This window comes from Balaenoptera musculus, chromosome 11, assembly GCF_009873245.2.
Source record: "Balaenoptera musculus isolate JJ_BM4_2016_0621 chromosome 11, mBalMus1.pri.v3, whole genome shotgun sequence".
Classification (NCBI taxonomy): Eukaryota; Metazoa; Chordata; class Mammalia; order Artiodactyla; family Balaenopteridae; genus Balaenoptera; species Balaenoptera musculus.
This window is the reverse complement of record NC_045795.1, coordinates 102,175,882-102,200,550: the sequence shown is the minus strand read 5'-3', so window position 1 is coordinate 102,200,550 and position 24,669 is coordinate 102,175,882. Positions and strand designations below refer to the sequence as shown.

General features: G+C 55.3%; 1 protein-coding gene across 1 annotated transcript; it reads right to left on the bottom strand.

The window, feature by feature from the left end:
* Positions 1-690: 690 nt before the first annotated feature.
* On the bottom strand, positions 691-24,669 carry COPG1 (COPI coat complex subunit gamma 1). The gene is made up of 24 exons (XM_036869755.1): positions 24,514-24,669; positions 23,574-23,626; positions 23,056-23,136; positions 22,746-22,817; positions 22,538-22,617; positions 21,411-21,486; positions 21,109-21,201; positions 20,590-20,676; positions 19,266-19,423; positions 19,038-19,171; positions 17,406-17,473; positions 17,030-17,218; positions 15,021-15,116; positions 12,780-13,023; positions 11,917-11,992; positions 10,476-10,579; positions 9,972-10,097; positions 9,592-9,660; positions 6,892-7,034; positions 6,435-6,606; positions 5,714-5,811; positions 3,408-3,546; positions 3,075-3,173; positions 691-1,176 (listed from the first exon to the last, which is right to left on the bottom strand). The coding sequence occupies exons 1-24, from the start codon at positions 24,548-24,550 to the stop codon at positions 1,046-1,048; spliced, it is 2,625 nt and encodes an 874-aa protein (XP_036725650.1). The 5' UTR covers positions 24,551-24,669; the 3' UTR covers positions 691-1,045.

Sequence of the window (24,669 nt, the reverse complement as noted above, 5' to 3'; positions counted from 1 at the left end):
CAGCCCCCTCTCCGTACAGCGGGAACCACAACTCCAGGGCACCGGGTTCTCGTAGGGGTGAAATCGGGAAATTTTCTTTACTTCGCAGTCCTACTAACGTCCCGTAGTTTCGGGCAAAAATTGAAAAACCATCAGGAAAACTGCCATGGATCGCACAAGTCACTCTGAAACTTCGGTGGGCACCACAACACTTTCCAAGGCCCATTTCCCCCACCCCCAAACCGGAATCTCTAAGGGTGGAGGCCTATGTTTTTTAAAAATAGGCTTTACAGGTGTATTTCAGCCACAAAATTGGCAAACCACCTGGCTTGTGTTTAAAAGCCCAGCAGAGGAAACGAGTGACTTCTGCTCTGTAAGGGCTGTTCCTCCGGCGGAAGTGCACCGGCCACCTCAGACCCGGCACTAGGCAACAGCCAGGTAATCCACCCAAACCCTCCGGCCTCACTCATGTCCTGTAAAAGGAGGGTGGTTTAAGGGCAAAGGTTCAACGCCTGCCAGCTGCTGTCATTCCCTCAGCAAACCTGCACTGCTCCTGCTCCTGGGCATGGGGCTCGGACGGAGGCCAGTGAGAGGGTCCTCCCTCATGGTAAGTACAATGGCAAAGGGCTGCAGGTGCAAAGGGGACGCGGAGGTGTTCTTGGTGGTAGGGAAGCCGGACCCCTAAGCACGAGTCTGCAGAAGTAGCAGTCATTCAATAAATACATGCTGATTTATTTATAGGGATAAGATGGTTCCTTAGGGGATCAATTCAAGAGGTGGTGCAAGCACTTTATTCATTTGAGATGTCCCTTCCCTGGCAGGCAAGGCAGCAAGTTCTAGGACAAGCTAAAATCATCCCCCTCTTTCGAAAGTTACCCTCAGCAGGGAGTTTTGGGGCAGGGGTTAAATTAAAAAAAAAAAAAAAAAAAAAAACTCATTGATTCCTAATTGTTTTTGAATACAATTGGCTTGGAAAGGAGTTTCCACTGGGTTCATAAGGAAGGCCTGACTTCTGCACAGTGTTGGGGGGGAAAGGGTAGGATGTGATCCTATGCAGGCTGGCCTCCTAGCCCACAGACGCCAAGATGATGTCCACTGGCAGCTCCTCTGAACTTCTGGCTGTCACCTGCATTGTTACTGTGTCCAAAAGCAGCAGCCGGGAGCGCACCAGGATGTCGTGACCCCCCCGGAATACGCCTGGAAGAGAAGTGAGAAGGACAGGTGTGTAAGGCTGAAGGGGGCTGGGAGCTGGGCTGAGAGGGGCACGTGCAGCAACTGGCGAAGGCAGCTCTGGGGCTTGAGGCGGGAGGGGCCCGCAACCAGGAGCACTGGCTGAAATCCCTGCGTGAGGCCCTGGGCACGTCACTTTACCTCTTGAGCTGCAGCATCATCAATGATCTCAGCAGAGATCACTCTACTAGCTGTATTTCACGCTTCGGCCAAGCTAAAATGAATTAGTGGACACATACGGCTTGTGTCTGACATCACAGGGGCACTCACACACGCTGCCGGAATCTAAGAGCACAGACGAAGGGACAGCCCCACCATGACAAAACCGCAGCGCAGGTGTGTGCAAACCCCGGGGGACTGGGTTGCTTCACTGTGGTCAGAAATGATGGGCTTGGGGGCTGTCAGCTGTGAGCAGGGCACTGAAGCAGAACTACTTCCTAACCCTGTTTATAAACACTCAGAAAAAAATTTCCTTTCGTTCATTGTTTTAGGTGTGTGATAAGCGTATCGCCTCCCTTTTAAACAAAGGGTCATTAGCTTCTAGAGAAGCATACAGATCAGAAACATTTACATATGAAATGTCTATATATGGAGTTTGCTCTAAAATAATCTGGGGGTGGAGAATGAGTATAGGTAGAGCCGCTATCTGTTGTTGCAGCTGGAGGATGAGTACTTGGGGGTTCCATTTTTGTGTAAATTTGAACATTTCCATGATAAGTGCTTAAAATCCCACTCCTATTAAAAAAGACCAACCAACCCAATAGAAAATTAGACAAAGCATCTGAAAACAATTCACAGAAAAGGAAATACAAATGGCACTTTGCATTCGAGAAGATACTTAACTTCCTTCAATATACAAGAAATGTAAAGTAAAACTACACGGGGGGGGGGGTTTCCCCGGTGGCTCAGTGGTTAAGAATCCGCCTGACAATGCTAGGGGACACGGGCTGGAGCCCTGGTCCGGGAAGATCCCACATGCCACGGAGCAACTAAGCCCGTGTGCCATAACTACTGAGCCTGCGCTCTAGAGCCCGCGCGCCACAACTTGTGAGCCCGTGTGCCACAACTACTGAAGCCCGCGCACCTAGAGCCCATGCTCCGCAATGAGAAGCCACCGCAATGAGAAGCCCACGCACTGCAACGAAGAGTAGCCCCCGCTCGCCGCAACTAGAGAAAGACCGTGCGCAGCAGCGAAGACCCAACACAGCCAAAAATAAATAAATAAACGTATTTTAAAAAAAAAGACTAGAACAATCTAAATGTTCATCAATACATGAACTGGTTCTACAAAATATGGTCCATCCATAGAATGGAATAGTAATCAACTACAAAAAAGAATGAGCACAATTTCAGATGATGAAAAAGTTCTGGAGTTGGATGGTGTGATAGTTGCACAACAATGTGAATGTACTTAATGCCACTGAACTGTACACCTAAAAATGGTTAAAATGGTAAATTTCATGTTACGTCAAAAAAAAAAAAAAAAAAAAGAGGAAGCTCTGAGTATCGATAGGGAAGTTCTCCAAGATGCACCATCAAGTGAAAACCCAAGTGCAGAACAATGTATACACCACCTGTATATAAACATTTGAGTTTAAAAAGGGAAATGTGTCCACATTTGCCTTTACATCCCTATGATCACAGGAAGGATCTACAGCATCCTTTATCATTTAACACTGGGTGCCTGGTGGAAGGGAAACTGAATGACTGGCAGCAAGTGTTGGGAGGGAGACATTCCACTGCAGGTCTCTTTATGCCCTGTGAACATTCAACGCTGTGAATTCTGAATTCCCAGGTTCCCAGGGGGAGCCCTCAGCCCAGGATGCAGTGGCATCAAGACCCTTCCCACCAGAAATGCTGCTTACCTGCCAGGAGCAGCGTGTGCGTGTTCTTGTTATCCGGCACTTTGTCTGACCTCTCACAAGGGTGCATTCCTAAGAACTTCACAATATTGCCCACAGCCTCTGTCGGGAGAAATCCCAGTGTTATTAACCCACGACCTCCCCCTGGTGCCGCCACCACTCCCCCATCCCCTGACCCCACTCTGCAGTTTTTAATGAAGTGGCATCTGAAGTACGTGCTCTAGACATGGCCCTGGATCTCTGGGGACTTGGGGGCGGGGGACGGGGGGAGCTCTTCAACAGTAGCCAAGGATCCTGTAAGGCAAGCAAGCCGGAAATGGCATCCCCAGGATTTACCTTCAAGTGTCTTGATGGTGGACAAGGTGAATGTTTCCTCCTTCTCAAACTCATCCCCTACCTCATCCCAGGCTGCTTCAAAGTTCAGCTTCATGACCTTTTGGATGTGATCAGCTACCGTGACTTCCAGATCTTCCAGCTGGGGAGATGCAGGGGCGCGTTAGGCACACAGCTCTAGGGGAGAGACACCTCCGAACCTCTGCTCCGCTCTGGCCGCCCGCCCCTTTCCACCGCGCAGCCGCAGGTGCTTGCTAGGCACTGTGGTCAGGGGACAGGCACCACCTGACCGGCTCCCTGTCCTCAGGGTGCTCACAGCCAAGTGGTGTCCCCTCGGCAGAAAACGCCTCACCCGTTTACAGCCGTCCCTCAGTATCTGTGGGGACTGGTTCCAGGACTCCCTCGGATACCAAAATCACAGATTCTCAAGTCCTTTATATAAAATGCTGCAGTATTTGCATTTAACCTACACACATCCTCCCTTATACTTTGAATCATCTCTAGGTTACTTATAATACCTGACACAATGTAAATGTTATGTGAATAGTTGTAAGTACAATGCAAACACTATGGAAAAAGTTGCCTTGTGTGGCAAACTCAAGTTTTGCTTTTTGGAATTTTCTGGGACACCCCCCCACCCCAATTCTGAATATTTTCTATCTGTTGGTTGAACACATGGAGGCAGAACCAACAGATATGGAGGGCCCACTGTCCTCATCCTCGGGTGGCAGCTGTGAGAACACATCACTCTGAAGCCTAGAGTAAGTGCCAGGCTGGACGGGAAGGAGGCCCGCATCCTGTGACTCAGCCGTGTCCTCCCTGGGGCCGACACGTCACACTGCCCCCCACCTTGAACTAACTGTACATAAACGTTTCCCATTCATTCACCCAACAGCTCTTCACTGAGCCCCTACTCCTGTGCATGTGTAAGGTGTTCACAAGTAGGACTCAGCTCCTACGGTAGAAGCTATGCCCCAGACCCAGCCCTCCTGTCCTAGGGCAGTTCCCGCCCTTAGGTCATTGCTGGCTCAGGGAAGGCCCATCCTCAACAATGGACCTGGGAGGACACAAGTGACCACCAGCTGTATTCAGTGACTGCCCCTCTGGACATGAGGGCTCTGACAATCTCCATCCCAGGTTTAGTATCAGGGTCTGCACTCAAATGGCACTGAGCCACCGTGACCTGGGCAAACCCAGAACAACCCTGCACTCAGTTCCATGCAAGCTCCGAGAGCTGGAATTGGAAGGGCCGTTTCAGTGCATGAAAGGACTGCCCAGCAGATGCAAACTGATCCAATTTCTCTAGAAAGCAATTTGACAGTATGAATCAAAGTCCTTTTTTTTTTGGCTGTGTTGGGTCTTCACTGCTGTGCACGAGGTTTCTCTAGTTGCGGCGAGCGGGGGCTACTCTTCATTGTGGTGCGCGGGCTTCTCACTGCGGTGGCTTCTCTTGTTGCGGAGCATGGGCTCTAGGGCACACGGGCTCTAGAGCGAAGGCTCAGTAGTTGTGGCACACAGGCTTAGTTCCTCCGCGGCACGTGGGATCATCCTGGACCAGGGCTTGAACCCCTGTCCCCTGCATTGGCAGGCGGATTCTTAACCACTGCGCCACCAGGGAAGTCCCTCAAAAAAGTCTTAAAATCAGGCTTAGCCTTTGACCCAATTATTTTTCTAGGAATCTGTCCTAAGAAGATAACTTGAAATGCAAATAAAAATTTGTACCCAAAGGGATGCTTAATGTAGCATTTAAAAAGTGAAAATTTGGGAATTCCCTGGCAGTCCAGAGGTTAGGACTCCATGCTTCCACTGCTAAGGGCCCAGGTTCAATGCCTGGTTGGGGGACTAAGATCCCACAAGCCGTGCAGTGTGGCCAAAAAAAAAAAAAAATTTTTTTTTAAAGTGAAAATTTGGAATCACAAATGCCAAGTGTTTAAGGAATACGAGGTCAAGTGAGTTAGAATATATTAAGATAAGGGAGTATCTTAAAGTCATTAAAAATTGTGTTTATGAGGTATTTGTAATGGCAGGAAAATACACTCTGGTTCTAAGTGAGCACAGCAAGATCTGTAATGTACAGAATAACCGCAACGATACAACTTCTCCCCCACCCCAGTCATTCCCAAGGACTATGGGTAATGTTTTCCTGTTTGTGTATACTTTGTTTTTGTATTTCCCAAGTTTTCTTTTTACACACGAACATGTATTTTTTTTTTAAGTTAAAAAAAAAATTCTTTCAAAACCAAAACCAGCAAGAAAATGCTTCAAGACTGGCTGTCAGCTCCTGAAGCCTCCTTGCCCCAGCTTCTTACCACATACTCATCCTCATAGCCTTCGTCGTCGGTCTCCCCGGTGGTGGGATCGCAGTCCTTGACAGTGAACTTCATCATGCAGCTGAACGTGCAGCCCACTGCGGGGAGGGAAGGCCGGGCGGTCGGGTGAGGTCCTCTGCGGGCGGGCGGCCACAGCCTGCCCTTTAGGCCTCAGCTGCATCTGCACTAGCAGCAAATGCCACCCGGCCCCACAAATCTGGACAGAGGGCACCGGCTTGTAGAAGGCAGGAGAGCCAGGTTGCAGCCCCCAGGAGCTGCCCTCACAGGGAAGGAAGAAAGAGGAAGGCAGAGATGCTGCAGGGTGGCTCCTGGAAAGAGCAACTGGTTTCTTTGGTTGGAGTGGACCTGGGACGGTCCATGTTTGTGCCTGTCTCTGGGCCTTCCTCTGTGCTCTCTCCTGGTACAATGAGAGAGTCCTGGTTTGAGGACCAGGCAGACCTGAGCTCTGCGTCCTACCAGCCACGTGAACTCAGACAAGCCATTTAACCCGAGTCTTACTTTCCTGCTCCCCAGGGGTCTATGAGGAGGAAATGAGCTGATGTGTGAAAAGCCCCCAGGACTTAGCCATCCTTCTCTTCTTCTCGGGACTGACCTCGAGGAGCTGAAGCTCTGACAGGAAGCAAACAGCTGGTGCACAAGCCACCCACCCCACCCCCAGGGGCTCCCACAAGGCCAGGGGGGCATCTGCAGAGGGGCTCACCCGCCGTGGGGTCTTCCTTGGGCAGGGCCACCAGCGTGTAGCAGGTCCCGGGCTGGTTGTAGGGCAGATTCCGGGCGGGCACGTAACACAGCACCTCGTAGGCCTCCGTGGGCTCCATCTGCACGGTGACGTTCTCCAGGGTCTGGTCGTTGAGTGTGTTTGTGCAGTCAAACTGGACCAGGGAGCGGGGGGTGGGCGCTGAGACACTGCCCTGGACCCAAGCCTGCTGCCCAGGAGCAGCCAGGAGGTCCTGCCTCTCACCCCAGGGCCACGCCGACGCCCATCCCAGGCCCCCGTCCTAGGCCCCCCGTCTGCACATGGACACTCAGGAGCCACAGAGGCCCTGCATCAAGGACTCGAGGGACACAGCAGCTGGTCGTGGATCTGGCATCGGGCTGGGCTCCAAGCACTGACGTGGGGTGCCAGGGCCCTGCGGGAGGGCCTCCCCCCAGCTCACCTGGAAGACCATGTGCTCAGGGAAGGTGTGTTTGGTGCAGCGGATCACGTACTCCGTCTCCGACTCAGTGAGGGCCACGGGCTCAGGCGAGGACTTGAAGAGGGGCCCCAGCCCCTGGAGCTCCGGCACTGCCGCCAGCTGCTCTGAAACCCCCGGACCACACCTCACTCAGCGATGTCGCTAACCAATCCTCAGGCCTGGTCCTCAAGCTCTCCCACTCACTGAAGCAGTCACTCCCGATTTCCCGAACACACCCGAGCGTCTCCTCACCTCCCTCCCTCCGCTCAGCTTGTGCCAGCCACACGAAACACTCCGTCCCGCTGTCCCACACCAGACGCTAGAGCAACCAACGGACACTAGGCCCAACGTCCCAGGCCTAATCCATGTGGAGACTCCCTCAACCTTAGAAGCTCAGCGAGGATTCTTAAAAGAGGGAGACTGGGAAAAGACTAAGAGGAGCTGAATGCTGTGATGGCCACGGAACCAGGTGAAAGAACAAACTGGTCTTAGACATGTGGCAGTTAAGACGGTGGCCCAAAAGGAGAGGCTGCAGATGCAGAGTGTTGCAGAAAACCCAACCTAGTGTGGACGGTGGGCGTTTGGTAAGGCCTCTCCCTGCGGCCCACAGCCAGGTTCCAGCCCTGGCGAGTCCAGGTGAACAAGGCGTCTGGCAGCTGCCCCTATTCTACGGCAGGGGCAGAATTCCCCCCCGAGTGGTCATGAATCACCTGTGTCAGAATTACCTGGGGGTGAGGGCTTGTTAACAACACAGATTCTTGGACCCACCCCAGATCGGCTCTATCAAAATCTCTGGGTTTGGGATCCACCAATTTCATTTCTAACAAGTTTCCTCAGATGACTCTGATGTACACTGATATTTGAAGACCACTACTCAAGATTTTTAACTTGTCTTCCCAGTTAACTTGAACTCCATGTGGAAAAGAACTGTGCCTGAGGCCAGGGATTTGATATTCTGCCTGAGTAGGTACTCGATTCACATTTCAGGGATAGGGAGAGAAAGAAGGCATTATTATTATTTGGCCTTCTCCCCCCACAAAGAGGCAGCCTGTGTGCCTGCTTCAGCCCTCTGAACGTGCAGGCGATAAAAAGCCCAGAAAGAGCCAGCTTACATATTAGGAGGCACATTCAGGACCCCTGTGAGCATCAGCCCCCAGAGTGCTTTTCTATGGGAATTTATTTCATTGGGCATCAAGTTTGCGGACATGCCCCTTACTGCCTGGGGGATTCTGCTAGTAGCTATAAACTAATGCCCCTGAGTTTCAGACTCTTCATCAATAAAATAGATACAATAATCTTGTTCACAGGGTTGTTGTGAAGATAAAAGAGGCAATAAAGGTCAAGATCTAGCAAAGATCCTGGAACTTAACATGTGATCAATAAACATTAGGCTTCGGAAGGTCGTTTACAAATGGGCTTGAGTCCCTCAAAGAGGCTTCAAAGGAGTCTTCCTTGGAGGGCGTGGCAGAACAACGGCCCCCCAAGATGTGCACGAGCTAATTCCCAGAATCTGTGAGTATGTTCCCTCACTTTGCAGGGATTACGTTGGATCTTGAGATGGGGAGCGTCTCCTGGATTATCTGGGTGAGCCCAATGTGACCACAAGGTCCTGGTGAGAGGGAGGCAGGAGGGTCAGAGGCAGAGATGTGACTGTGGCTGTGCTTCTGGCTTTGGAGACAGAGGACGGGGGCTCTAGGCAGCGAATGTAGGCGGCCGCCAAAGACGAACCCCTCAGAGCCTCCAGAGGGAGCTCGGCACCACCAACACGGCGGAACCAATTTTGGATTTCTGTCCTCGGAACAAGGTAATAAATTTGTGTTATGTTAAACCACTAACTTCGTGGTAACTTGTGACAGCAGCAAGAGAGAACTAACACACAAGGAAAAGTTTCGGATTAGAGTGATCCCAGTCGGCTCAGGATCCTAGTTTTGCTGAATCTGAGACAGTATGTTGATGGAAGACAGGGTTCGGGAAGGGAATGGAAAAGGTGGGATTTAATTTAATTCAACGATGATCGGGAGCCTACTGTGAGGAAGGAAGGCACTAAGTGCAGTGACAGAGAATACAGACGACAGAACGTGCAGAACTGCACAGGACCACGGAAGAGAAGGGAGGAGTCGGGGGGGGGCATCACCAAGGACGAGGGACACGTGCTAGGCCTCAAAGGTAGGAATCTAGTGGATAACGTGGTCTGGCAACTGGACGCGCAGCCTCTCCCCTTAAAACACGCAGAGGGACAGATGAAAACCTAACCAAAACCCTGCAAGACAACGTGGACGGAACACATCTGGAACCCGAGACAAAGGACCGTGTCCCTTGAGTCAGCTATGTGGCATCAGACATCCTGAACTGGCCTGGGCCTCAGGGAACTGAGCCTCAGAACCAAGGCCGAGGCAGCTCTGAGCCAGTTGGAGCTGGATCTTAATTCCACCGCCAACCCCCACCGCCCCTTCTTGCTGTGCAAACTTGGGCAAATCACTGTCTCTCTCTGAACATCCAAATCTTCCAATACCAAATGGACCCAATAACCTCCACCTGAGGGTCAAACATGCTGTCTAAATGCTCTCAGAGCCCAGCACTCAGGAGAGACCCAACCGATGACAGTTCCTACTCTTAATTCCCCGGAGAAGAACCGCTACCCTAGCCGCAGTCCCGGGAGCCCCACCAAGCACCACTACTCACCTTGGAAGATCTCCTGCCGGGTGGCTGCCACCTTCTCAGGCTGCTTGGCTGCTGTGATGGGGGTGCTTTCTGCAGGAACAAACAGGCATGGTGACCCACAACTCCAGGAACGGGCCAGGGTAGTGCTGACCACGGTGCTGTTACTCAGGGATTATCACTTCTACCCCCGAGAGTGTGAAGTACAGAGCACGTGAGGAAGAGAGCACGTGTTTGTGCCTACGTGTCTTCATTTCCTGCGGCCAGAGGCAGACGGGATAACTCCCTCCGCCCAGCACAGCCCCATCCATCCTGGGCAGGTTTAGTGACTCTGCAGCCAACGCAGGCCCTCCAGCGGAGGCCTGGACCGGAGGGCCTACGAAAGGAGTGCAGGTGTTACTTACCTGTTCTCTGCTCTGCCATGGGTGTGGTGGCCAGGGGCACAGACTTGAGGTCAAAAGGCTTTTCCGATGGCTCTAGAGTGTACTGCTGCAGAGCCCTCTCCAGACCAGGGATGGACACGGTCAGACCTAGAGGCCAGTGGGAGACTGAGGTCCTGGAGTCGAGGTTGTAGGACCTTGAGAAAACCACTTAGGCCTCTGAGGTCCCACTTTCTCATGACATCGTCCTTCGCAGGACTGATGTGGGGAGTAAACGGACATAGGAGAGGGACTTAAAAAGGGTAAAGCACTCTGCAAATGGAGGCTCTATGACTAACTCGTGTTTCAATTCACTGGGCTGTTTCCACCCACAGGGCTGTGAACGCAGGGCCCTGGGTCTCCTGAGGTCACAGGGACGCTCTGCAGGTGCCAGGAAAGCCCCGAGAGCGCCCTGCCTCCGAATCCCCCTGCCCAGCGAGACTGCAGCTCCGTCGGGGGCTGGGTCGGGGCCGGCCGGGAAGGACGCACCGTTGAGGATGTAGCCTGCGTTGAGGGCCTTCTGCTTCTGCGCCAGGACACTGAGATAGAAGGTGGCTCGGTCCCTCACTTCGTTGTCATCGTCCATCACACACCTGTGGCCAGAACACAAGGTCCTCCTGACCAGGGCCCCGGAGGGCGGCAGGAGGGGTGCTGCAGGGCTTCAGCAGAGGTCGGTGAGAGGAAGCAGGTCTCTTAAGGCTCAGTCCTCGGAACGTGGACCCAGGCATCAAATGCACAGAAGGGCCCCCGGGACTCTAATTAACTAGGAGGTGGCCGTATTCATACTCCCTGGACCCTCTCCCCAGAGCCCACCCAGTGAGGGAGGCAATCTCCTATACCCACAGCATACATCACAGAAGAATTTAATATGACCCAACAATTCCACTCCTGCGTATACACACAAGAGAACTGAAAACATGTCATATAAAAAGTCGCACACAAATGTTTACAGCAGCACTAGTCACAACAGCCACGAAGTGGAAACAACCCAGATGCCTATCAACGGATGTACGGACAAACAAAATGTGGTCTATTCATGCAATGAAATATTATTTGCCCATATGAAGGAATGAAGTACTGGCACATGCTACAACACAGATGAACCCTGAAAACATTATGAAGAAGCCAGACACATGAAAGGCGACACACTGTATGCCTGAGTTTATATGAGGTGTCCAGAACGGGCAAATCCAGAGCCAGAAGGCAAGCGAGTGGTTGACTAGGGCTGGGGGGCTGGGAGGAGTTGTGGTGACTATTAATCGGTACACTGTTTCTTTTGGGGGTGCTAAAAACGTTGTCGGGACTTCCCCAGTGGTCCAGTGGTTAGGACTCTGCACTTCCACTGCAGGGGGCACAGGTTCCATCCCTGGTCGGGAACTAAGATCCCACAAGCCACGTGACATGGCCAAAAAAAAAAAAGTTTTCAGCTTAGACTGTGGCAATCGTTATGCAACTCTGAATGTACTAAAACCATCGTATTATACATTTTAAATGGGTACATCGTATGGGTCTCGAATTATATCTCAATAAAGCTGTTTTTTAAAATAGAAAACACCTCAAATTAATGCCTAGGTGGAGGGGTTTTTGCATGACATTGTTTTTCATGCTTTTTTTTTTTTTAAAATTAATTTAGGCTGTGCCGGGTCTTAGTTGCGGCATGCAGGATTTTAGTTGCGGCATGGGAACTCTTAGTTGCGGCGTGCACGATGTAGTTCCCCGACCTGGGATCGAACCTGGGCCCCTTGCATTGGGAGGGCAGAGTCCTACCCACTGGACCCCCAGGGAAGTCCCATACTTTTCTGTGTTTCCATTTTTCCCTATAATCAGTAGTTGTGTACCTTTTCTCCCCTTTTTCAGTTAAAAAGAGACCAAGGACAGCCGCCTGGGCCCGCGGGAACACTTGTCCACCAGGCCCGCGGCCCGGACTCACCTCTTCAGCAACACCAAGATACTGGGCAGCATCTCTTCATTCTGCGCACCGAACTTGGCCAGAGCACTGACGGCGCCTGTGTTTATGAAGCAAACACGATTTACTGCCAGGGCTCGGAACGGGCCATCCAGAGCCAAGCAGCCCCGACCCGGCAGGCCCAACCCGACACCATGAAACAAGGAGCCTCGGTCACGTGGACACCACCCGGCCTCAACTCCTTGCCTCTCACGGGGAAGGCAGCCCTGTTCTTGGGTCCCAGGAGTCCTTTTCAGCATTAACTAAGAGGCCACGAGAGCTGCCCTCAACTTCTGTATCCAAATGGCCTCAGCTCGCAGGGAAGCAGTACCCGACCATAAACGAGAGAACAAACTACTACGGAATGAGTAACAATTGCTGAAAGAGGAACATCTGTCCAGAGAGGGCATGAGAAGAAAAGAGCAGTAAATTAAAAGTAAAATTAAGAATATGATGGTTGCACATTGAATTGCACCCTCATTTAAAAGAGTGAGTTTTATCGTATGTGAATTATATCTCAACAAAGCTACTATTAAAAATAAAAAACTAAACACTAAAAAGAAAGGAAGGAAGAAAGAAAGGAAAAAGGGAGCGAGAAAGAGAGAAAGAAAGTTAAATGACAACATACAGTGGCACTTAAAAAAATCACTAAGGCGAATTAGAGGTTAAGAACCATTCACCTAGATGACGCCCAAACATCTAAGGTCCTTCCTACAAGATTATAGAACACCGAGCTTGTGAGGCAAGAACACCAGGTGCCCGTGTCCCCCCGGGGGCTCAGGGCCCTCTGCTGGGGCGTCTACTCCAGGGCAAGCCCGGGGCCCAGGGGCAGCCCTGCTCTGACCCACCTGCCCGGACCTCCTCGTGCTCCAGGACCACCCGGTTGTAGATGAAGCGGATGTACTTGGAGGGGTTGTTGGTCTTGGGCCCCTCCTGGCCCAGGAGGTGCAGGATGCGCGTGGCCAGCACGGTGAACTCGCAGTCCTCGATGAACTCGCACAGGTGCGACAGCCCCGTCTCCTTGCTCTCCGCGTTCTCCTCGATGATGCAGATGATGCAGTCCACGATGGCCCGCTTGTACTCAAAGCCGCCCTGCGGCACAAGGGGCGAGCTGAGTGCCGAGGCTGCTCTTGCAAGAGCCTAACCGGGACCCGGCACAGCGGTCCAGGCACTGAACCTGGTGACGAGCGCCCGGCTCTCCCGGCCTCTACCTCCCTTCTGTGTAAAACAAAAGGCTCAGGCTGAATGCTCGCTGGGGCCCTTCCTGCTCTAAGAGTAGATGGTTTAATAGAAATATCTGGGACTTCATGTTCCTTCCAAGTTTGAGATAAAGGCAGAATGGGTGATGTGGAAGCTGGAGGAGTGGGGTGTTAGTGTTTAATGGGAACAGAGCTCCGTTCTGCCAGCATGGAAAAGTTCTGGAGGTTAACTGCATGCCCGTGTGAATGTACTGCACAATACTGAACTCTACGCTTAAAGACAGGTAAGATGATGGAATTCTACGTCGTGGGTATTTTATGACAGTTTAAAAAAAGGCAGAATGGGGCAGTAGAGAGACAAACGATCCTGGGTCAAATCTATGCTCTGCCACTTAAAGACTTTAATAACAGAAGTGGCGAGATGCCCCCTAGGTGCCTGGCCGTAACCCGGCAATGCGCAGCACACTGGATGGGACGGTGGCGCCGTGCACAGTGCCATCTAAACACCATCTAAAGAGCGAAATCACCACGCAGCCTAGCGTTGCCAGGTCTTAGAAGTTTTTAAAGAGAAACTGGAAATCTATCAAGGTGGTTTTCCTGATTTTTAAATAACGGCTACTAATTCAAAATGTGTAATAAAACTCTGCACAACCCAAGTAGAACTTGTCTGTGGGTCAAATCTGGCCCCTGTTCTCAGATTAGTTTGTTTTACAGCCGTGATAAGTCACTCTCTTTGTCTGAGCCTCAGGCACCTTCATAACAAGGACCATTAGCGTACTGACCTCATGGGTTATTGTGAAGAATAAATACGCTCTGTGAATTACACATGCACCTTACATTTCAATAAGGCTGTTCTGTCAGCAGGTGCCCTAGTTATAACACCGGTTCTGCAGCCCGCCCGCTGACTGGGCACTGACAGGTTCAGAGTAACCGCATCAGGGCTTCACCTGCAGCGGCTCGTGGCTGACACACCGTGTGCTGAGAGACAGACCCTTTTCTAGCAGGCAGGGTCTCGGTGTCTGAGTGCTGTGTTCTAATGAGTGAAGCTCTCACGCTGTCTTCCGTGGAGCCACATGTTGTCCTGGGAGGCAGGGAGGTCCGGGAGAACACCACGGGCTCTGGAGCCAGACACTTACTGACCAGGTGGCCACAGGCAGGTGGTCTCAGATCCCAGATTTTTAAAGGGAGAAAATGATGTCTACAACAAGGCCTGTTATGAGGATCACAAGATCGTGTACGCTGTGTGGTGTCTCCACTGTGCTGGGCCGTCGGCTGAAGGCACCCTAAACCCTGCTCCCTTCTCGTATTCTTGGAAACCCCAAAGGCACCCAAGGCAACGGTTCCTCTACTGCCTTGGTCCAAGGGCCCACCTGGGGCTGCGGCAAAGGGCCACCAAATATCCGGGGACCAGATCTACTGATGGACACTCTGCGTCTGCTCCTCTGAACGGACCGGTTTTGTTGAGACAACCAAGAAAGGTGGCCCACGTGAATCACTAATTCATGTCAGGAACAAAAATAGAACCAATGTCACATTATTAGCCTCAGTTTCCCAAGAAACCACCCTGGAGCTCCTGGAATGGCTGGAATATTTCTACGCGAGATGACACCAGACAGAACTCGGTTTCCCATCTTCTACACAAGCATCACCTTGGGGCATCTGCTGGGTCTTTAGAGCCCGGGTAGCGTGTCACTAGGGTTATTAGTGTGATCACAGTGATCGGTGCATGTTTACACTGCCAGCCCATGAGGAGTTTCAAGGGCCGCGGGCACCAGGAAAGCAGCCGGCCAGCAGGTGGACCAGGTACACCGGAGAACTAGCTGGGCGTGGAGCCAGCGGCCAGGCCACCACCCGCACAGGAGACCCGGCGCCCGAGCGCCCTGCTCTTACCTCCTCACGCAGCATGGAGAACAGGAAGTTCATGAGCACGGCGTGCTTGCGAGGGTACTTCTGACACAGTGCGCTGATGGCCTGGACCACCACCACCTGGGCCAAACAGACATGCGTGAGCAGCGGCCCCGCCACCTGGTGGTTACTTCACGCACCCAGTGCCAGCGAAGTCCTTCCTCAGGCAGGGCCGGGCCCTGGGAGCAACAGGCCGAGACGCGAGGGGAGCCCCACCTCCACCCTCGGGGGGCCCGCAGCCCCGAGCCCCCCAGACAGGGAGGCACGCACAGCAGTCCCGAGGCCCAGATCCAGACTCTGGGTCCCCCTACTCAGACTTCCAGGAAAGTCCGCCAGCCCCGCCAGCCCACCTGTGCTGCTCCTCCCCTCCCCCACCATTCCCACCCCTGAGCCTTCCAGCTCAGGCTGCCCCCTGGGGTGCTCTGGCCCCAGCCCTCTTCTCTTCTCAGTCTCTTTGGCAATCTCATCTCCTCCCGTGGTTTTAACCACCTCTTCTATGCCCCCGACGCCCAAATCTTCGTCTTTGGTCTGAGTTCAAGAGCAGTGCTTCCAAATGTCTACCACACAACCGCACCTGGTGCCCATGGGCACCTCAAACTCGGCCGCGATCACCACCATTACCCCCGCTTCCCTCCTCTCAGCCCAGACCGTCTCCCTCCTTCCCCAAACGCATCCAAAGCACCGCGAGCCCAAACCAGAACACGGACTCACCTCTGAGGACGTTCACGCCCTCAGCTGCCACATGGCGCCCCGACACCTGGCTCTGTTCCCCAGGGGCTCTGAGACCAGCCCCCCTCCCGCTTCCCAGGCCTGCGGGTGCCTTCGCCTCTCTGCCCAACTCCCACAGCCAAGCCTCAGTCCAGTTCACCCTCCAGCAGCTTGAGAAGGATCTCTCCACACGCAAGTCTCACTGTGTCATTCCACAGTCTACAAAGTATTCCTATAACCCACAGAGTTTATTCTGCCTACTTTGCGTCATTCCTGCTACAGAACTCACCATGCTCTCTATCACAGTCATTCACATTGCCGTCTGTCTGCCTTCTACCCTGATTAAAGCTCTCCAACAACATACTAACGTTTATGTAACTGTTGTGAAATAACATAATTACAGAAATTGAGAACAGTGTGTAGGGATGGGGAGGAGGGGATGGGTGTGGCTATGCAGGGAACGCCAGGGAGTCTCCTGGTGGTGGTGTAGTTGAGCATCCTATATCTTACGCAGAGTTTCACACACACACACACACACACACACACACACACACACACATACATGTAACTGGTGAGTAAGCTGCGGCCTGTGCCTGTGCCGTGACACTGTCCTGTGGCCCTGCGGGTGCTGGAGGACGAGGCAGCTGGGGGAGGGGAGCACGGAAATTCTCAGTATATTTCTTTACAACATTCTGTGAATTGTTTGAAAATAAAAGTTTAGAGAACGCTACAGAAAACGCTTTAGCAGCTTCCTTAAAACCACAGCTCTTTATCACGAGCCCCCGGGCCTCCCACGGTCTCGCCACCACCTGCTCCGACTTCATGGCTCCACTGGCCGCGAAGCCCCCAACCTGGCACTTCAGCCCCTTCCTCTTGTTCCCAACACACTTGCTTCTGCCTTTTCTCCCGCGTCTTCCCAGGTACCTCCCCGGGGCGGCTCCTCCTGGAACCCCTACCCTGTGGGGTCTCCTCCCTGCACTAGTGTGTGAAATTACCGTGTCCCCGCCTTGTTGACTGTCCACCTCCCCTCCCCAGCAAGCAAGTTCCACGAGAGCAGGACTGGTCTGTCCACTGCTCTGTTCCCCTTTCTCCAAACTCTGCCCAGCACACGGCAAGCGCACAAGAAACAGTGAAGAACTTAACAAGCTGGCCTGGAGGCTGCTGACCTCGCTGGACAAAAGCCGGATGCAGCGTCACGCGCACCTCTGCCAGCCCTCCGCCCCACCAGCCCCCCAGAACCCCCGCCCCGGCTCGGAGCGGGGACGCGGCAGGCGGGGACTGTGGACCTTGAACTCGTCCGAGATCTCCGACATGAAAGAGGAGATCTGCTTCATGAGGCGGTCGATGCTGCCCTCGCTGCCCGTCTTGAGGAGGGTGGTGATGGCCAGCGTGGCAATGCTGCGGTTCGAGTCTGTAACCAGGTTCTCCAGGTCCAGGTTACAAGCTGTCACCGCAGATGGATGCTTCATGGCTACCTGTTTTGATTCGGGAGGAAAGAGATGAGGACAGGGACGGGGTACAGCAGGCCCCCCACGGTTCCGCTGGTCTTTCGGGTGAGCTCGCGTCACCGCCGGAGGACAGAGGCGGACCAGGGCTGCACCTCCCGCAGGGCGGGGGCCAGGAGACACTCCCCCAGCCCCACTCCGCCCACTCCGAACTCACCTTGTTGAGGGTGCGGACGGCGGCGTAACGGAGCGCAGCCTTGGGGGAGCTGCAGAAGAGCTGGAGCACTGCGGGGAGACGGATACGGGTGCTGGGCTGCCGGGAAGCCCAGGGGCCCCCACGAGGGGCAGGGACCGGGCGCAGCGGCGGGGCACACGTGCAAGGGCTCTGAGGCTGCGTCCAGCTGTCTCCCTGCTGGTGCCACCACCCCAACCAAGGAGACAGCCGTCCTCCCCGTGGGCACGCTTGCAACCGCCCGGCAGTTCACACGCAGGAGCCTACAGTGCCGGGCACAGGGCTGAGCCCTGCCTGCCGTGTCCCCGCGAGTCCCCACACGCCTGCAAAGCAGCTCCCGTATCTCCCCATTTCACAGACACAGAGGCCAAGGCACAAAGGGGCAGAGCAACTGAAGGAACAAGGCCAGCAGCCAGGAAGTGGCAGAACCAGGACTGACATCCGGGGCTGCCCGCCCTGCAGTCCCAGCAGAGCATCGGCCGCCCCAGCCCGCGCCTTGGCCTCGGGAAGCTCAGGCTCCGCGTGCGCTCGCTGGAGAGGCGAACATGACTGCTGTTTTCTGCAGCATCTACGCGCCTCTCCTCGTAACTTGCCTTCCATTCTCTTATACTTTTTCAGCACTTATTTACGGTTTTCTTAACTCTTATTTTAAAAGGTCTCTCTGTTTGACTTTCGTTATTCTGGAACATGAGTAATATAACAAGAAAGAACAAACATTCGAACCAGGGAATGAATTCAGTTAGTTCTTTTGCTTCTGTCGCCAAGGAGGAGGAGACACTTCTCTCTGCAAACGTGAACCCCATCTCTGCCTGACAGATTTGCAACCTTATTCTGGAGAACACGAGAAAAGCAGGAGGGCCAACCATTCCTCAGCCTCTGCAGCTGGAACTCTCTGGCCAGAACATCATGGCTTTCATTACTAGGTCTGTCCTTCTGGGACGCTTGCCCCTTCTCTCCTGCTCCAAGTCACTTCTCAACGCACCCGCCTTCCAGGACCAACCACTTAGCCCACCGTCACGTGCCTGCTACCCCGACATGCAGTGAGATCTCAACGCTCAGCACAGGGGCCTGCACGACCAAGGCACTGATCACTCGGCAGCTGGCCCGACAGCAGCGGGAGCCCAGCGGATTCTGCTGCACGACCGCCCAGAGCGCAGGTGCCGCGTGCACCACGCTGCCAGCGTAATGGCACGATTGCTATCCTTCCCGCGGAGAGGACAGCCGGCTCGCCCAGGCTCGCCCGGCTGCCCCGCCACAGAGCCAGGACTGCAAACCCAGGCTCCTGTCCAGACTCTGGCCAAGCCCGCCTTCTCCTCCCCGAGACGGCCCAGGCCCCGGCTGCATGAATGCGGGCTTCCTCCACCGGGCCCTCCGGCCACGGCAGCCACCCGCAGGCGGCAGAGCGCCTCTGAACCTCGCCTCCGCCACCCGCCAGAGCCCAGGTGAGAGGTCCTGGCCCGGCAGGGAGCAGGTGCTGCCTGGGGACTGATGCCCTCTCTTAACCGCAGCCTGCGGCCCGCCTGAGGGCATTTCCTTTCTTTCCCGCGCCCCCTGGCCCAGGGCCTAGCTCCTGGCAGGCAGAGCCGTGCGGGGCTTGGGTGGGGAGCGCCTGGTCACCTGACACGGCCGGGGCCAGCTCCTTGGCACTGCAGCCCGGCAGGTTGACGATGGCCGAGGCGGCTTCGTACACCACCATCTCGTGCTTGTTGCGCAGGCAGCTCTCGATGAAGTCGAACAGCGGGCTGTCGCGGCTGCGGGACAACAGGCGGCAAGAGGACGCTGGGGGGCCCGCCCGGGAGACGGGCGAGGCCTCGCGTGGCGTGAGCGGGGACACAGTGCCCCTACCTGCCGTCCTCCTCCTCCAGCTGCCGGCTGGCCACGCGGATCATCATGCAGTAGGCGAAGGGGGACTTGAGGCCGTGCCGCGTGAACTTGCTGATCATCTTGCTGACAGCCAGGCGGTCGTTCTTCCGCACGTGGTACAGGAGCCCCAGCGCGTGGTACTAGAGGGCGGGAGCGGGCGGCAGAGCACAGGCGTGTGAGGCCGGGCCCCCGGCTGTGGGGCTCTGGAGGTCACGGTCCCTCTGGGCTCCGGCCTCCTCGTCTCCGGGATGGGCATCGCGGTCGCTTCCTCCAGAGCCTGGGTGCGACCGTGCCCAACAAGCCACCTGGGCGTCTGCGGTCCTCGTCCGCCCCCAGTTTCAGCAAGGGCCTCGACGGGCAGCGTGCGTGCAGGTGTGGAGGGGACAACAGGTGCCACAGATGGAAGAACAGGAGGAGACCAGGTGTCTCTGACCAGAAAGAGAAGGCGGGAGCCAGGCCTCGAGGGGGACACGTGTCGTAAGGTGCTGTGCAGACGTGAGCCGTCACAGCGTCAGACCTTACGTGTGACACCGTGCGACAGGTACTTCTGCCCCCACTGCCCTGCCCGAGGACTCGTGGCTGCTGCCGGCAAGGCTAGGTCTGCAGAGGGAAGGCACACGGAGTTACCTCCTGTCCCCTCTGCTCTTTCCTAATTCCTGACCAGGGTGACACTCAAGGGCCTTCTACGTGGGAAGCTCCTCTGACCCTGGGAAGGGTTTGAGGGGCCACAGCCGGTCCTGGAGACGAGACCCAGCACAAAGGGCAGAGGGAGGGAACAGATGCCCACACAGGGAGGCTGCAGGTAACGGCCAGATGGGCAGAGGCTACAGAGGCTCTCATTTTATCCTCACAGCTTCGTGCGGCAAGGACTTCCATTCCTGTTTTACAGACAAGGAAACTGAGACTCACGGAAATAAAGGGGTTCCTGGCTGAAGTCACTGAAGAAGAGAGCAGCACACGAAAGCCCCACCAGGATGCTTCCATGCGTCACTAACAAAGCCAGCTGGGCAAAGGCCCTCCGCCTGCCCGGGCCAGGTCAGCTATGTCGCATGCCCCAAAACAACACTCGGCTGGTTATCAAAATACTCGATATTTCGGTACCAGCTAGTAACGTCTCTAACCCAACTCCCCCTGCAAGGGGTGCCCTGGATTCTTTCCCCAAACCCCCCAAGTCTCCCCACCACGACGAAACGATGAAAGCCTGCTCCAGCCAGGGGCCGCCAGGGTCTCCGTGGTACGAGTCCATGCTGTCTGGCCAGGACAGGGCCACCAGCCTAAGTACCTTCAGTATCACCGCTCTGCTCACCTGCACCATGACGTTATCACTGGACGCCGCCTCCTGGGCCTCATTCACCCAGCGCTTGACCACATCGAAGCTGCACTTGAGCAGGTGCTGCGGGGCACAGGGCACACTGAGGGGTGGGCAGGCAGGGTGCTCTGCCATCACACCTCCCGGCCTGGCCACAGTTCAGCTGGCTCTGGGTCTTCCCTCAGACACGGCCCAGGGCCCCTCTGTCGTCCGGGTCCTCTGAGAAGTGCACAGACTCGGGACAGCTCCCACCCTCACTCTCCCTGCCCTGGCAGACTTCCTGCCAGGCTCAAATTCCAAAAATCTGTCACCCCAAAGGACGGGTCAAGGCTGTCCAACTGGCCCCTCAATTGACCCAGAGTTCCCCGGGCGCTCTTCACTGAGAAGGGGGTGGGACTCTCAGATCTGGGGATACAAAGCTTTTTTTTTTCTTTTGGAAAGCGACTTTGATGTTTCTTCAGTCTCCCAATCCAGCCCCCGCCCCCAGCCCCGCCGGCCCCTGCTGAGGCTACACACCAGGGAAGACACCAGCGCAGAGCTGGAGACGCTGGGCACCTTGTCCACGATGGCCTGCTTCATGTAGCGCTCGATAGCCTGCAGCATGGTGCTCTGCGGGGACAAGCGGTGGGCGGGAGGGGGCCCGGTCAGTCCCTGCCGCCCTCAGGAGTGCAGGTGACAGGCTGTGGAGGAGGGGCGGCCAGGAGGGAGGAAGCAGGCTCATGTCCTGTGTTCCCGCACCCCTCCCAGGAGCCGGGGACGAGCTACAGCACGTGAAGGGTGAGACCCCGCGGTGACCGAGCTGGCCACGGGGGACTCACGTCGGTGATCTGGCAGAGGGCGCGCACGGCCGGGCCCCGGTAGCTGTCTTCCTTCCCGGTCATGTCCTTCGTCAAGCTGCGGGGACAAGGCGATGGCCTCACGCAGGGGCCGGGCCTGCCCTGCCCACCCCAGGTCACCACGCCAGTCTCCTAACGGGCGTCCTCTCTGTGCTCTTAACCCTTCCCCGCCAAACACCACACAGCAGCCAGAGGGTTTTGCATAAAACTGAGAACTGACCAGGTCACTCCCCCGCTCTGACTGAAACCTTCCCGAGGCTTCCTGCTGCCATCCCCATCAGCCCCTCACAGAGATGTCCCCAAACAGGCTGCGCTCTCCACCCCAGGCCCTGGCACCTGCGCCCCCTCAGCCGGGCGCACTGCCCCCCTCGTCTCCACCTCTGTCCTATTTCTCACTCAGCCCTCAGGACTCCACTCAGACAGTTCCAGGAGGCCTTTCCTGGCCCAAATTCAAGTTGGCTGTCCTCCTGATCTGCTCTCACAGCCGTCACACTTCCCTAATGCCTGTCTGCTGGGTTACTTCTCGGTAAAATCTGGGGCTGCAGAGGCCATGCCTGTCGTGTTTGCTGCTCTATTCCCAGAGTTACACGGGGGCTGACAGACGATAAATGTTGTCTAAATGAACCTACACACGAATGTATAACGTCCCCCCCGAAACTGTGGCAAGAAGAAATAAGAGAAGTGAGCCCAGGGATTATATTTCGGTCCACTCTGTCCCCTGAATCCCTCAGCCTAACACTTAGTGAGCAAAGCAGGCCTTAGCGAGCGAGTCTGCCTGTGCTCCCCGGGTATATAGACCCCGACGTGCACCCTTCCTGGGCTTTCTCTTGGTGCTCGCTAGAGTCTTTGTGAAACTTCCGGCTGCCTCAGTTGACTGAGAAGAATCAAGGGAAGGAAGGCTCTGTGCCTAAGTTCAGGCCAGAGAATTAAAAGGGAAACCGCCCACTCTCTGGAGGCCGCCACGGGTGGGCGGGGTAACTGAAGGACGGGGGAGACAGGAGAGGAAAGGAGAAAAGGGCGCGGGCAACGCGTCAGCCGAAGTCTGAGCGCCTGGCGCTCGTGAGAAGATGGGCTCTGTGTCGGTGGATCCTTCAGAGACCAAGACTCGCCTGCTGGTCACGATGATGACATCCTCTGCGATGCAGGACATCTCCTTGATGGTCAAGTAGCACATCCGACGGAGGGTGGGCTGGGCAAGAGATGCGAAAAGCCCTCTGACCCCTGGCGCAGCATGAGGCAGCCTCGCTGACAGGAGGCCCTCCCACCACCCTGTCAGAGCTGCCCCCTCTGGGGGAGGGCTGGGGTGGGGACACTTACATCGTTGGACTGAAAGAGTTTAGTCATGGCAAAGAAGGCCTCGGTTGCTTCTGTGGTCCCCAGGTGCTCCCCCTGTTTTAATCAAGAAAGAAGTCTCAGCTTGGGACAGACGGGCCACAATGCTCTTCCTGCCAGATCAGCCCAGGCCAGATCCTCGGACCCTGCAGGGGCTCCGTCCAGGGCGACACAGCGGAGTGGGACGCTGAAGGGACCCAGAGCTGGGCCGCTGGCTACAACTACACAGGGGCTGTGCCCCCCCCCCAACACACCCCAGTACCATCTTCCCCACCCCCAAGCCTCACCCCGTTACCTGGTTTATGAGATAGAGGATCTTGGTGAGGATGTGGGCACATTTCCGAGGATTGATAGGAGTTTCGTTAAATACGCGGGCCTAGGAAGAAGCGACCAAGGATATTACCTTCTGGCTGAGTTTATTTCCCTTCCCTGACTGCCCTCAAGCACGTTCGAGGTCTGAGAATGCCCAGGGCAAATAAATACACTTGCCCAACCTTATTTTCATAAGGAAAGAGTCTTGTTTTGCTTTTTTCTTACTTCACCTATTAACAACTCCTGAAATCTTCCCTAAATATTAGCTGAGGATGTGCTGACTTAGTGACTAACGGATACTCAGGCAACGCTTATTAATTAACTAGAAAGAGAAACGAAGACGAAGAAAAAGGCCTAATGAACCCTCCCCGGGAACAAAGTGCCCCCGTCTTTCCAGGAGCAGGTCTCTCCCCGGCTGTCCTTTAAACCAGCACTCTGAACGCGCCCGCATGCCGACTGGGAACGCTCGTGATGGAAGAGACGGGAGGAAACGACACTTGCCTCCTGGAGCACGGCACTCTTCTCAAGGTGCTGGAATGGGTTGGAGCCTCCGCCTGCAGTCAGAGAACAGGCACGACTGAGCACAGGCTGTGACCCTGAATTTCAGAACTCTCCCAGACGTAGCCAAGGGAAACATGTCCCAGTGCCCGACCTAGTCAAGTTCCAACTCCTCTGAACGGCAACCAAAGCTCTACAACCTGCCAGTAGATCCAGCCACCCTCCTGCAAGGGGGGCTCCCTCCATCCCAAACCACTGACTCACAGTCACCCAGCAGCCCTGGTACAGTCCTTGTGCGCCTCTCGGAGTATCACGTCTTGCATTCATTTATGCAACTGGTACTTAACTGAGTCCCTATTACGTGCGGGACCCACCTCCAGCGACTAGGGTCTGTGCTTGGCAGATATCACACGTGTAGTTACACACCTCAGTATCTGACTGACGTCTGTTTCCTCCACTACGTCGCGACCATTCTAATATTCCCGGCTCGAGCACTGAGCGTCTCACTTGTTCTACTGCAATGTCAGGGCACAGTACAGCCTGGCATGCAGTAAGCGCTCAATATATGTTTACTGGGTAAATGCATGAGAGTCAGGGTTCTCAGCCACGGGACACTGTGCTCCCCAGTCTGGCCAGCACCGACGCAGCTCCAGCGAATCCCCACAAGAGCATCGCGCGCGGCCCCCTCCCCTGACAGACGGGGAAAGTGAGGCCCAGAGAGACGTGCGACCCGCCCAAGGTCACCCAGAGAATCGCGGTCCGAGCTTACGAGTGCGGGGCAGTGGAGCCTGCTCGGGCTCTCCAGGGCTTGCCATTGACCGGCGGCAGCCCCTCGCACAAGCCCCCGTCCCTCCCGGGGCCTCGGGTCGGGACAGAGGCCTCCGGGGAGGGCGCCGAGAGCCTGGGCAGTGGTCCGGCCTCCCCCAGGCCTCGCCCCCCTCACCCGATTCCTCGTCCTTCTTGTCAAATTTCTTCAGCATGGTGGTGCCGGCGGGGGCACGAACCAGCACCTAGCGCAGGACAGACCGACTGACAAAGGCGGTCCTCCGGGGGTTCCGCACGGGCCACTTCCGGCCGGCCACGTCGCCCGGCGCTGTGC

What these genes read in the sequence shown, in the direction of transcription:
- COPG1 (XM_036869755.1), bottom strand. Translation starts at nt 24,550, where the DNA reads ATGCTGAAGAAATTTGACAAGAAGGACGAGGAATCGG. An exon ending in CATGGCAGAGCAGAGAACAG is followed by an intron (nt 9,661 to 9,971) that starts GTAAGTAACACC and finishes TTGTTCCTGCAG; the next exon opens with AAAGCACCCCCATCACAGCA. An exon ending in GCACACGCTGCTCCTGGCAG is followed by an intron (nt 1,177 to 3,074) that starts GTAAGCAGCATT and finishes CTTCTCTTCCAG; the next exon opens with GCGTATTCCGGGGGGGTCAC.